General features: G+C 42.2%; 2 protein-coding genes across 2 annotated transcripts in view; both read left to right on the top strand.

The window, feature by feature from the left end:
• The window catches only part of LOC145440404 (rab proteins geranylgeranyltransferase component A 1-like), a 266,120-nt gene that overhangs the window by 163,236 nt on the left and 87,858 nt on the right, over window positions 1-15,026 (top strand). The window lies entirely within an intron of this gene.
• LOC145440421 (mitochondrial tRNA-specific 2-thiouridylase 1-like) lies at window positions 5,464-9,760 on the top strand. The gene is made up of 2 exons (XM_080318029.1): window positions 5,464-8,257; window positions 8,504-9,760. The coding sequence occupies exon 1, from the start codon at window positions 5,914-5,916 to the stop codon at window positions 7,231-7,233; it is 1,320 nt and encodes a 439-aa protein (XP_080174155.1). The 5' UTR covers window positions 5,464-5,913; the 3' UTR covers window positions 7,234-8,257; window positions 8,504-9,760.

Below are 15,026 nucleotides of genomic sequence, written 5' to 3'. Positions count from 1 at the left end.
TTAAAGCATATATTAGAGTTCTTCGATCCAACGTCTTCAGGAAATCCAACTCTCAGCTACAAATTTGGAGATGATGTGGTAAAACACTACCAAAACTAGGTGCAATCCACCAAGCACGAATTTCAGATGAAAATATTAGAAAACCGATATGTAAGGATGATTTTAAGTTTATCTATGGCATGTGCAGAACATGTCGTTCTTTCAAAGAAAATGGTATAGATTACCACTGATCAAATGGGATAAACTTCCATCTATACGCAATGCGAAAGGGTGCTCAAGGGCTATTATTGCGTACTTCCACTTCCCGAGATAGAGAATAACTCTGGAGATGCTTATTTATCGCAAATGCGTGTCAGGAAGACTGGTATTCTAACCAGATGTTTAAAGATGGTATATAGAGCCCTACCGATTATCGGTTCGTCGATAATATCGAGACGATATCACACTTTGAAAGAATTATCGGTATCGGCCATTGGTGCTGAAAAATTAACGGCAATTTGCGTGTGACGTCACAACATGGCGGAAAGAAGCCAGAAAACTATTTAATCAGAGATCGCTAGACTGAGAATATTGATATATTTCATATATAGTTAACACTTCACAGGTGTCCAGATGCAGCCTTTCTAGTTCATTTCATGTTAAAGTATAACAATGGCTGTAATAAGGTGTTCAAATAAATGCCCTCTGAAGATTTGAGAATGTGCTTATGTATGCATCCAACTTCTTTTGAATAACGGCTGAATGCATTGGGGTTATCGGCTGAGGTGTGAGATATTGGTTTTATCGGTATCGACCCAAAAATCCAATATCGGTCGGGCTCTAGAATATACCAAAGATTATTTGCTGCTATCTGTGCGGTCGAATGTCATGCAGCGATAAAGTGCCCCAAAACCCCATTGGAAGTCGGATTATGTCCGTCGGAGATGTCCCTGGCACTAACATAATAACAGAAATGGAAGTCAAATTTATAGATGAACTTTAAAAGAAGTGCAAAATGACATATATTTGAAGATTAAATTTGTAGCAAAGAATATCTTTGAATTTTAAATTTTTTCCATATTTGGACTAGTGTCGAAAATTGATGTTAGTTTGTGCGGGACATTTTTTTCGATTTGAACAAAATGATTATAATTTTATTAATTTATACCAAAATGTTCATCAATTCCTGCTACAGGCAAAAAATTTTTTTTTAGTCATAACCCTAGTTACCATACGTCCTCTTTTAAGAGATTTGTCCTCTTTTTTGACTTTTTTGGAAGTGTCGTCGGAGGACCACCAAATGTCCTCTTTTCTGAGATTTTCCTCCTTTTTGAGAATTTTTGTTAAATATATGGCGAAATCGACTGAGAGACAGTAAATTAGCACTGAAGTGACGCTCCAGCGGCTATTTCGGGATATGAGCCGGAAAGTTGACCTTCTTTTAGTCAACCAATTAATAATGTAAAAGGAAAAACTGTATTTTGGGTGCTGAGAGAGAAAGTTGACCTTTCTTTGATTTAGCCAAACCGGCCACGAAGTGGGAAAAATTGACTATTCTTTGATATTTTCCTCTGGTTTTGCAAGTCTGAAATTTTGAAAAAGTGTCATCTTTTCAGATTTCCAAAACATCGTAACCCTACCTCTTGCAAAAGCCTAGAAGTGTGTCGTGCTACAATTCGGCGGTTACTGAATGAAAAATAAGAAATAACTGCCTGGTGTAAATGACCATTGTATAGTCGACAAACACCATGATTACCACAAACGACATTAGAGTTGAGTACATTGTAAATGACGATAATGCAAGTCTTCTCGCTTCGACGTAAGCACCACTCTCGCACGTTGCGCATGCGCGCACACATATATCATAACATACAGTCACTAAAATTTGACGTAGTAAGCAAGTAGTTGGAAATCTCGGCAGACTGGGTCCGCAGGCCACATCATCATGTAAGACGGAAAACTCTCCGCCGGCCGGATCCGGCCCGCGGGCCATATGTTGCCCGCCCCTGACCTACACCTATGACGCGACTTGACTCAAGTCATTTTCTCAAAATACGGAAATGACTCGACTCGACTCGAGTCCATATGTGTAATGACTTGACTTGGACTCGAGTCATTGCACATGACTCGAACCAAGTCATATGACTCGACACTCAATCGGCCAAGACCGACATTTCATTGCAATTTTGAAGAATAGTAAATTAGCCACCCTATTGATACTGATACTTGTAAATGCGACCAGAAACTATTATAAGTGAGGAAAATTAGTAATTTAGTATATTATAAATGCGAACCATTCGATATCACCAAACAGAGTTATAGAAAGTGGGTTTAACTATAGTTTAACAAGACTTTAAATGGAAAATGAGCAGTCAACACAATCACTTGGACTTGGACTCGAGTCATAATACCATGACTCGGACTCGAACCTCTGCCCGATGACTTGGACTCGACCTTGACTCGGTGGCTGCACACTATTTCAACTCAGACTTGCTCCGGATCTGATAGGTGCGCACTATTTCAAGCCGGAGTTGCTCCGGATCAGATATCTGCGCACTATTTCCACTCAGACTTGCTCCGGATCTGATAGCTGCGCACTATTTCAACCCGGATGTGCTCCGGAGCTGATAGCTGCGCACTATTTCAACCCGGACATGCTCCGGATCTGATAGCTGTGCACTATTTCAACCCGGATGTGCTCCGGAGCTGATAGCTGCGCACCATTTCAACTCAGACGTGCTCCGGATCTGATAGCTGCGCACTATTTCAACCCGGACGTGGTCCAGCGCTGATAGCTGCGCCCTAAACGATACGTGACCTTTAAATGACCTGCGATTTTTGGTGATAGCTGCGATAGCTGAGTATATCCACAGTAGCGATAGCTGCGCACTATTTCAACCCGGACGTGCTCTGGGGCTGATAGCTGCGCACTATTTCAACTCAGACTTGCTCCAGATCTGATAGGTGCGCACTATTTCAACCAGGAGGTGCTCCAGAGCTGATAGCTGCGCACTATTTCAACCAGGACGTGTTCCGAATCTGATAGCTGCGCACTATTTCCACTCAGAGCTGCTCCGGATCTGATAGCTGCGCACTATTTCAACCAGGACGTGCTCCGGATCTGATAGCTGCGCACCATTTCAACTCAGACGTGCTCCGGATGTGATAGCTGCGCACTATTTCAACCCGGACGTGCTCCAGAGCTGATAGCTGCGCACTATTTCAACCAGGACGTGTTCCGAATCTGATAGCTGCGCACTATTTCCACTCAGAGCTGCTCCGGATCTGATAGCTGCGCACTATTTCAACCAGGACGTGCTCCGGATCTGATAGCTGCGCACCATTTCAACTCAGACGTGCTCCGGATGTGATAGCTGCGCACTATTTCAACCCGGACGTGCTCCAGAGCTGATAGCTGCGCACTATTTCAACCAGGACGTGTTCCGAATCTGATAGCTGCCCACTATTTCCACTCAGACTTGCTCCGGAGCTGATAGCTGCGCACTATTTCAACCAGGACGTGCTCCGAATCTGATAGCTGCGCACTATTTCCACTCAGACTTGCTCCGGATCTGATAGCTGCGCACTATTTCAACTCAGACGTGCTCCGGAACTGATAGCTGCGCACTATTTCAACCCAGACAAGCTCCAGCGCTGATAGCTGCGCCCTAGACGATACGTGACCTTTAAATGACCTGTATGTCTGCGATTTTTGGTGATAGCTGCGATAGCTGTGATAGCTGAGTATATCCACAAGTGATAGCTGCGATAGCTGCGGGAGCTGCGAGAGCTGCGATAGCTGAGTATATCCACGGGGCCTAGTACCGTGTACTGTACGTACAGTCAGTGTACGCACGAAACAACCATCAAATCACTTGCCCACTGGCCATGATATGACATGCTTTGCTTAGATTTAGCTGCAGAAAACTCCTATTCAAGCCTCAACCTTCAAATCAAACCCTATTCTTAACATACCAGATGGCGAACGCCGTATAGCTATTCGGCGCCTAAACAGACACCAAACGCCGTATAGCTATTCGGCGTCTGAACTTAACAGACGCCAAACGCCGTTTAGCTACTCGGCGTCTCAGAAAACCAGACGCCAAACGCCGTATAGACATTCGGCCGCCGCGCGGCGTTTGGCGTCTGGCGTTTGGCCTCTGAGCCGGTTTAACCCCTGTTGGTCCTTTGACCTGAACCTGAAGCCGCGTAGCGTTGGAGCTTGGCGAGATATAAGTACGTTTATATTTCAAAGTGCAAACACAAAGAATAAATTGTACAGACTTTTAAGGTTCTAATCTTATGCTGAAGCGAAATGGTGAGTGTGGGGTTTGACGTATGCAATGCTCATGCAATAAACCAAGTTATCAATCTTATCATCATTACGTTCATTAGCAATGTGCCAAGTTTTCCTTGTAGTAGGCTTATTAACAAGTATGTTACGCACATTTGTCATTTGTGTACATCTATTCGCGCGCGCGCATATCTTTCATTCCGTTTGTATGCAGGTTCGCGGTTTTCTCTGTTTTCGTTTATATACGTTTTCGGGTGATTTCAGTTTGCGTATGTTGCTGTTTCTTAATTCATCAGTCATCTATAGTGTCTGTGCGTTCGCATAAAGAAACAAGGTCAAATTGTTTGTATAATGTTATAAGTATCTCAACGATTCTTAACTATAATTCAAGTGACTAGCACGATTTGATTTGTCTTGAAAACGAGACCAAGAAAACTGAATCATAAAAAATTTGTTTTGCAATAAGCTAGTTGTGCCTTGTGTTCTTATCTTAGACAACTTCTCTCCAGGGTTGGTTCGATTTGCTTGAAATAAGGTCAGTTTTGTTTGAAATAAGGTCAGTCTCATGTTTGAAATGAGGATAATCATGTTAGAAATGAGGTCAGTCTCATGTTTAAAATAAGGATAGTCGCTATATTCACTATAAGATCGGTTGCAGAATCAACATATCCAAGGCAAGATATCCGAACACATCCCAGGGCAGACATGATGTCCGAACACGCCCTAGTAGACACCATCTCCCCCTATGGAATCTCGGTTCATTTTTTGAAATATATCCTGCGTGATGAGAGCTTTTCTACATAGAATAATTAAGTAATTAAACAGAAAATCCTGCGTGACGTTGCCACCAATTCCACTCTGGACCATCTCCGAGTGTCAACTCAGACCGAACACGCCCAAGACACCATGTCCAAATGGCAATACAGGGCAAACACATCCCAGACATGATGTCCGAACACGCCCCAAACACGATGTACTAGTGCCAACACAGGCCGAACACGCCCCAGACACCATGTCCGAATGGCAGCACAGGCCGAACACACCCCAGACATGATGTCCAAAGACGCCCCAGCACGATGTCCGGCGAGTATCAACACAGGCCGAACACGCCCAAGACACCATTTCTGAATGGTAGCACAGACCGAACACACCGCAGACCCTATATTAGGCTTACCATACATTTCATTTTTTGAAATAAATCCTGCGTGATGAGAGCTTTTCTGTATAGAATAATTGAGCAAATAAACAGAAAATCCTGCGTGACGTTGCCACCAATGCCATTCCGGCCGCAGACATGATGTCCGAACACGCCCCAGACACAATGTCTGAGTATCAACACAAGTCGAACACGCCCAAGACACTATGTCCAAATGGCGGCACAGGCTGATATCGCAATTTTGGTTCGCGAAGAAAACATTAAGTACAACTGAAGATAAGTGATCAATTACCCTAGATCCGTAAAATTGATAACATTATGAAAACATCGAGCTCCTGTGTCTGTTCAATGGTTCACGCTTGAAGTGTATCAACACTGCAATAGGTTCTTATTATATAAATCGTGTAATAATGTTGCTAGCCTTTCATTTGTCAGAATTATGCTAGAAATTAGTTGACCTAAAAGTCTTTGCCAATCATATCACATGGCGAAAGTCCTGTGTGGCATTTCTGGAGGAGTCGACAGTGCTGTGGCCGCATTTCTGCTCAAAAAGTGGGGTTTCAATGTTATCGGTGTGTTCATGGAAAATTGGGATTTACGTGACGAGACAGGCTACTGCTCCAGTGAGGAAGATGTGCGCTATGCAGAAAAAGTCTGCAAATCATTGGAGATTCCTTACCATGAAGTAGATTTTGTGAAGGATTACTGGAACAATGTCTTCACAGAAACTTTACATGAATACGAAAGTGGACGCACTCCGAACCCAGACGTTTTATGCAACAAGTATATCAAATTTCATTCATTTCTGCGCTATGCCAAGAACGCCCACAATGCCCACATCATTGCAACCGGTCATTATGCAAGGACAAGCGAAAATTTCCGACAGCTCTCCATCATGTCATGGCCGAATTATGCATTGTCCCAGCTTCATAATAGGAATAATGGTCAACTTTACAAAGCTGTAGACAAAGGTAAAGATCAAACATTTTTTCTGAATCGAATATCAGGACATTCCGTGAGGCACACCATTTTTCCACTTGGAAATCTACTCAAAAGATCTGTAAAGGAAATTGCGTTTCTCAACGGTTTGGAGTTTGTGTCAAAACGGAAAGAAAGTATGGGCATTTGCTTCATTGGATTACGCGATTTTCCACAATTTATCGTAGATTACATCCCTCCCAAAACTGGCAAATATCTATGTTTGGAGACTGGAGATGTACTGGGGCATCATGATGGGTACTTCAAGGTAACTGTGGGTCAACGTGCTCCTATTAGTATTAAAAGTACCGCATACTACGTAGTTGATAGAAATGCAAAGTCTGGTGACATATATTTAGCACCTGGAACTTTACATCATGCTCTATTCAGTAATTCTATAGTAACCGATGCCCCTCATTGGATTGATGAAGCCCCAGAGACCTTTTTGGAGACTGGAGTTTTCAAATGCGCTTTACGTGTCATGCACCGAGAACCTATTGTCAATTGTGAAATTCACAGATTAGATGGTGGGAAATGTCTTATGATAATGGATGAGCCTCTTCGTGCAATTACTCCGGGTCAATCTGCGGTGATGTATATGGATAGTGTATGCTTGGGTGGCACTAAGATATGCCATGTAGGCCCGTCTCTTTACGAGAGCTATTTTGGTTTTCCCAACTTTGCGCACCATCGCCTTGACACCTCGTTATGGGATGATCTTTTTGAAAAATTTGGTGGAAAAATTCTTCCGTCTAGCAAAAATCTTAGAAATGTGTTCGAGTATCATAGTATTCTCCACGACTATAGGCAAGCTATTTCGCAATAATCATTTTTACGGATAATCATGTCCTCAACTGTGACCTTGTTACCTTATTATTGCCAAGTTCTCTCTTTGTGAAATCTTGAATAATTTCCAATCTAGAATAAATATGGGTAACATGATCAAAGTCGAATTATGTAGTATACTTCAAAATTTGTTATTGCCATTCACAGGTTCTCGCTGGATTATGTTTGTGCAAATTAATAATTTCCGAAACGTCAACAGTAGGCTACACTTTAAAGTACTGTCACATCAAGTCGTGTTATTTCTGAGATGAATTTACCAAATTTTTTCGCCAATTTCCAGTCTCTTATCTAATTCACAAGACAGATGCCATGCCAAACGCCATTTAACAATTCAACCGCTGCTGTGTCAGATGCGCAGATACTCTACCGCTATGTGGCCATTGCATCTGAGAGGATGTAAGCATGTAACCCCTTCCAATTCAAGTCAAACTAATGCTGGCCTATAAACAGTGAGAATCTTGTTGTTCAATGAAGTTATGAGGTTCAATATTTCTATTTCTATACACCAGATTAGACTATTCGAGCTCGGTTAATGACTATTTCTAATTTTCTATAGGAGTATAGTGCACCTTGTATATATAAAGTCTACTTTTCAATAAAGATCTCTATATCTGGCAATTTTTCAACACCAATTGAATCTATAAAGGCAAGTATTGCAAAATGAGACAACATTAGCAATGCCGAAGTCTGCTGCTGCACATCGGTCGGCATTGGCTCGACAAAAAAAAAAAAATTATATCATCAATTTGAAAAAGGACAAGGAGTACCTCAGCATTGATAATATGGAACGCTTGGAACAGATTGAAGATCTTCAGAGGCAATTTAATGACTTGTTGGATGAAGTGAAGCATTATCATCAACATCTATCTGAAATTCCTACCATCTCCAAATGTATACGCATGGACCTCTGTGTCCATCCCTCTGAATCACAATGTCAGCAGACAATTGCTACGTTCCCTTGTGGTGAAGAGGACTCATCTGAACAAACTGCAAACTTGAAGAATGTAAGTTGAGCACATTGAATACTTATTGACGATATATTTTATGGACATTTTTTCTGTGTTGTTGATGCGTGCAGTTGAATTTCGTTGATTTATCATGCTTTTTAATCTTAAGCTCTCCCTGGTGGTTGATAAAGTGGAATTGATTACTTAACCTGATTTTTAGTTGTCAAACTTTGCAACTCCTTTTATTGTAGGCTAGATAGTATCTGGATTTTGATAAACGCTTTATTTTTGTTATTCTGGCAGATGTATCCAATGATTTCAAAAGCCAATGTGAGACTTGCATCGGAATGGTGGAGTATAACAAAATGTCTGTACATTTTATTTTTATTATTACGATCCCCTTCTCCCTGTCCGATGGATTTTTTGATACAGCACGGGGTTATATGATTTTCAGTCATATAATCCCTCGGTGATTTTGACAGGAGTCTTACTGCTCCAAACTGGAGTCATTGACAATGTTGTCTTGACTAATACACTATTCCGTGAAACCTAAGGAAATAGATATATCTATTCTGATACCATGTAGGCCTACTATGAGTATGAAATGACCTAATGATTGGATATTGAAATTCGTCTGCTTGCTGCTGCCCTACTCTCTTTGTGTCTTGGTTCAAGGAAACGAGTAATAACTTGTGTATCCCTAATAGGGCCATTGACTCGATATAGCATCAGTTGGAGACCTACCCGCATTTGGAATGTGTAACAGTTTTCATCTTGTCTAGATGTTTTGCAGGTGATGGGGATGATGGCATTCTTCGTTATATTTTGGTACTATTCAGCACCACAGGTAAGTCATCCCTCCAATGAAAGAATTTGCAAAGTTTGACAGAAGTACATGCATAACTAGTGTTTGGTCATCGGGTCTTGCATCATTGATCACTTGAAAAAAACTTTTTCTTGTCAAACTGCCTTTGACAAATTTACATGTGTCAATGCTAACTCTTTTGTGTGTGTGTGTCAATTGAATTTCTTGACTTTGGTTGAATATTTTCTATATTTAATCGCTGTAGCAATGTCGGTGTCTGCACAATGAAGGTGACTATGCTTAGTCCTGCTTAAATTCTCTTAATGTTCATGTACAATTGTACATGTACATTGTACATGTTAGGGACGGATGGGCCTTGGACCATATATTTCGTCATATTTCTACCTGTGTTGAACCTGTATGACATTGATATTTAGCATACTTTTGCAATATGTATCCTCCTTGGGCTCTCCGTGCTATTATCTAATATTACATCTGAATGATTCAATTGTGTGTCCAATTTGTGACAATTCGTTTAGGCATAGCGGGACACACTCTTTCTTTTGGTTTGCCTACAACTTTGTAGCGGCTATAGATTTCTCCCATTCCTGCCTAGGATGTCACTGCTCAACACTCCAGAGCCAGTGATGGCATATGAACAGACACTTGATTGTTTATGGAGCTTTATTTAACCTTGGATTTTGTGATTTTCATTAATACAGCCCAATTAAAATTGGAAAGATAAAAGTGCAGAATGAGCTTTTTGAGTCCTGATCAAACTAACCAGTGACTCGCTAGGAGGTAATACTAAAAGGCTGATTTTTCCAACGGTTATCTTATAACATGAGAGCATTAGCGGTATTTGAGCTCATGAATTTACTGTATAGTTATTGATGAAAATCGAGAATTCCTAGATTCAGTCAGAGTTAGCCTACTATGAACACTGAACAGCAATGTGCTTAAGTATTTGCGCTGTCATTATGATCGTTGTGTCCACGTGCTTGTATAAGATGAGGATTGATAAGTCCATGAACCTGATGTGCACCGCTGTGGTTTGACCTTGACACCACCGCTTTCATTGTAATCACAGACACCACTCACTGCACTTCGATAAATATCTATCTCCAAGAACGCAGTAACTCATTATCATTTTGGACGTGTTAGTTGAAAAGCATAATATCAACCAATTTGACACATCTGTCTTCAGGAAACCGACATTCACATTCACATTTAGTCGTCGTAGCAGAAAAATCAACCTCATTGGCACCCTCGTGCATAGAGCGTTAATGATATGTTCGGGTAACAAACTGAGCTTAGAACTTGACAACGTCCGCAAAATCTTACTTGATAACGGTTACCCCGAACACGTCATCAACCGCGGCATAGAGAGGAATTTTGCGCAACCAAGTCATCAGAGCCCACCGAACGAACTACCAAAGATGTTTATTGTTCATATCCATCTACCTTGGACTGGTCATATTTCCACCCGCTCTGAAAAACGATCGATTTCCGGCGGTCAGTAAGTGTTACCATTGTGTCCTATATCGTGTCGACACAAGCAAATCTCACGCCTCAGTGAAATTGTATCACGTCACAATTTCCATTTGGCTACAGCCAATTTGACGGTCATTTTTACCGGCTTGCCGAGGGTTAAATTTGGTGAAACGGGTATCAATCGAAAGCTGACTCTGCACTGATTACGAAAATATAAATTTTATTCCGCTCGCGGCCCTGGAACCCCCACAATCAGCCTTGAATTTTTCATTGTTATGGAGATTGGCATTGTTGCGTCCCAATGCCAATCTTTCGTTTCGGAAAATGTGCTGACACTAAATTAGTAAATCAGCTTATCAAATTTGGAGCTTGGCCACGGCAACTTGGAAATGGAGTCGCGACCATAACAGGTTGAAAACCACTGGATGTGTAGTGTTTATTTAACTCAGTGGTGCAGTGCGCACCGGCATTAGGCTGAAAAATAATATTATCTGTGTGACATGAACATGACTTAACGATGTACTGTACGATTACGAACCTTGCATTCTCGATGTCATCATCCTCCACCTGCTCTACCACTAACTCTGATCATGTAGGCATGTACACTGAATGAAATGTAAAAGATAGTATAGAAAAAAGCAAGTGGCAAAAATAGGGTGGCATGTCATGGAAGACGAGATCGATAGGTCTGGTCGTGGTCCAGTAATCTTGAGGATGGACTGGTATTTATTTAATAGTAATTGCTTGTATTTCGACTTGAATTTGGACATGCTCGTCGACTGTCTGATGGCCGGTGAGATACTGTTCCACACGTCAGGTCCGGCATACTTGATAGAGCGATGATCCTTTCGGTCGATCATAGATGTGGACGACGTGGACACGCGCGTGTTGTACTTGTGCGCTTTTGATTCCGAGGTAAAGAATTAAGTCATTGATTATCCTACGGTGGGCCCGAAATCGGTGATCATTTGTGCGACAGGGGGCTGAACATGTGGCTTCGGCCCTGGTTGGAACTTTCAACACACAAGCACATACTCCAGAACCGGATCGTGACCCCCTCTAGTCGATAGACAAGCTTTGCTGGTGTGATGTCATAATCGACAATGTGCTCATACATCATTTTAATCCACTAGTGGGTGCTATAGAGCGTCCGAAATTTGCGTCACAAAAATATGGTAACCCTAGTCTAGAGCTCTTCCCGTAGGCCGTCAATGGTGGGATTGGCCCTACCCCCGACGACGACGGCGACGGCTGAAAAAACTCAAAATCAACCGCACCTGAACCAATACACGTCCCTTCGGTCGAAAAAAACAACATAATCTACTCGCGTACCACCTGGAAGACCTTCGCGTACCACGTATCACCGTGATTTGATATGAACTGAATTTAGTTGTATTTGTTTCTCATTCCCAAGTTTTTGCGAATTCAGTAATTCTAATTCCAGTCTAATTTGAAAAAAAAAACTGCACTCAAGCCACTGCAGAAACTACAGCATAAAGTGCTCCGAATCATAGCTAGGGCCCCAAAGGGGCCTGGCTGCCCATCCAATAAGTCGTTGCTGAAGAGATTCGGCGTCCTAAACATAGAAGATATGCGGAAACTAGAAATCGCCAGGTTTATGTATCAGTTTCACTGCGGTCGTTGCCCCGAATATTTCAATGACTTCTTTACCTCTGAATCAAAAGCGCACAAGTAGGCTACAACACACGCGCGTCCACGTCGTCCAAATATCATATGATCGACCGAAAAGATCATCGCTCCATCAAATATGCCGGACCTGATGTGTGGAACAGTATCCCGCCGGCCATCCGACAGTCGACGAGCATGTCCACATTCAAGTCGAAATACAAGCAATTACTACTAAATAAATACAGTCCATCCTCAAGATTACCGGACCACGACTGACCTATCGATCTCGCTTCCCATGACATGCCGCCCTATTTCTTGTCGCTTTCTTTTTCTATACTGTATTCTTTACTTTCATTCAGTGTGCATGCCTCCTTTTTTACTACGCCTAGGCCAAGGTGGGTGTCCGATTCCATTGACAAATCCAAGTCGCTTCGACATCTTCCTGTCTATTCATTGTATCGCATTTTTTGTGGTGTATTGAACTGACAAAATTGCTAATAAACCAATGATGATGATGATGATAATTCGCAAAAGCTGAAAATTTTCTAGTTGTCGAAGTGTAACTGCGTATGGCCTATCTTGTCTCGATATTGCATTCTTGCGGCCTCTACGAAATTTGAAAAGTGGCCCACCACTCCTGTCCAAGAGCATGCAAGTAAAAGAGGCCTGGTTGTCCAAAATTTGAAAAATCGTACAAATCCTCCGTTAAATGTCAATTTCTATAGATTATTGATAAAAAATAACGACACTGGGACAAAAAGAAACTCACAGGAAGGCCGTTAAGATTTCGTGCGAAGGGTTGAAAGTAGCTGCCGAAGAATGGGCGTGCCACCGACCATAGAACGGCGAGAAGACTAGTAATCACGAAACCACGGCTCTTGATTGGCTTATGTATGAATCTCGGAATTGAAAGTGAAATACAAATAGGCCTACCACTTATAAAAAGCGGAAAATATATTTCATGTCTTTTGTCCATAAAGCTTCGAAGGTGATCTGCTCAAACAGGTGTAACGTTGAAAAAAGTCGGATATTCCAGATTAGCATGACACGTCATGGGCTGCTAGATTACAATATGATATGTAATTGCTAAATTGCGAAAAGGTAGTTTCAAACGTTATGGTGAGCATATTTACTGTGATGAAACATTTGATACGGGCGACAATGCGATGTGATCGGAACCAACCAATCCGGTACCTAAAGTATATTCACTGATACTTTCGTGAAAACATATTGGCACTCCATAACTACTGTGCGCGAAGGGCAACAAAATTTTAGAGCTTTACTTAACATTATGTTGGTACTCTGTAAAAACAGCCCCGAAATTCCTCAGGCTATCTTTCGTATTGGGGGATTAAGCTACTTCTACTTGACAAACTGAAAGTAGCGAAAAGTAAGTACGTAGATCACAAAATATTCCGAAGTAGAAGTAGAGAAAATCAGATTTACTTGAGTAAGTACCCGAAGTAGAGGAAAACTACTTGAGTACTTCCAAAAAGTAGAAGTACTTCGTTACTGACCACCTCTGTCAACCGATTGAGCATTCACACTCTCACTCTCGTGCGCACTTGTTCCAGAGCTGCTCATCATCATCATCATCATTGGTTTATTAGCAATTTTATCAGTTCAATACACCACAAAAAATGCGATACAATGAAAAGAAAGGAAGATGTCGAAGCGACTAGGAGTTGTCTATGGAATCGGACACCCACCTTGGCCTAGGCGATGTAAAGAGGAGGCATGCACATTGAATGAAAGTAAAGAAGATAGTATAGAAAAAGGAAGCGACAAGAGATAGGGCGGCATGTCATGAGAAGCGAGATCGATAGGTCTGTCGTGGTCCGGTAATCTTGAGGATGGACTGTGTTTATTTAGTAGTAATTGCTTGTATTTCGACTTGAATGTGGACATGCTCGTCGACTGCCGGATGGCCGGCGGGATACTGTTCCACACATCAGGTCCGGCATATTTGATGGAGCGATCATCTTTTCGGTCGATCGGACGACGTGGACGCGCGTGTGTTGTACCTGTGCGCTTTTGATTCAGAGGTAAAGAAGTCATTGAAGTATTCGGGGCAACGACCGCAGTGAAACTGATACATAAACTTGGCGATCAAGATAGCGTAATGGTTAAGCGTCCGGCTTCTTGATCGGTAGGTCGTGGGTTCGATTCCCGGCCGGGTCAGACCAAAGACCTGATTAGTAACACTGGTATCCATGGCTTCCCTGCTTGGCGCTCATGCATTACTGGGATAGCATGGAGGGGTGGTGCATGACTTAGAAAGTCGTAAAGGCTATATCTGCACTTCCTTGTCCAGCGGCATATGCACATCATGCACTCATGGTATGCATATGCGCAGATCGTGTGTATGTATATCATGAGTCGGTGTATATGCCGCAAAAACATCAAGGACAAAAATAAACTACGTCCTTTCCTTTTGATTCAGAGGTAAAGAAGTCATTGAAGTATTCGGGGCAACGACCGCAGTGAAACTGATACATAAACTTGGCGATTTCTAGTTTCCGCATATCTTCTATGTTTAGGACGCCGAATCTCTTCAGCAGCGACTTATTGGATGGGCAGCCAGGCCCCTTTGGGGCCCTAGCTATGATTCGGAGTACTTTATGCTGTAGTTTCTGCAGTGGCTTGAGTGCTTGACGCAGACGGCATGGTTGCGTCACAATACCATAATCCGTTACAATGCAACTTCTGTGGCTGATTTTGGGGGGAAGGGGGGGGGGGTTCTAGGACCACGAGTGGAATAAATTTCTATTTTCGCAATCAGTACTGCGGTAGCTTTCGATTGACACCAGTTTTATCAATTTTCCCGCTCAGTGCCCGTAAATTGCCTTTGGTCAAATGGAAAGAATGACGTATCCCAATCGCAGTGAGCAGCGAGGT

The sequence above is a fragment of the Botryllus schlosseri genome, chromosome 6 (assembly GCF_051294905.1).
Source record: "Botryllus schlosseri isolate E-star chromosome 6, Bs_hap1, whole genome shotgun sequence".
NCBI classification, from domain to species: domain Eukaryota; kingdom Metazoa; phylum Chordata; class Ascidiacea; order Stolidobranchia; family Styelidae; genus Botryllus; species Botryllus schlosseri.
Note: the sequence above shows the minus strand (reverse complement) of the source record. Positions and strands in the feature narration are given on the sequence as shown.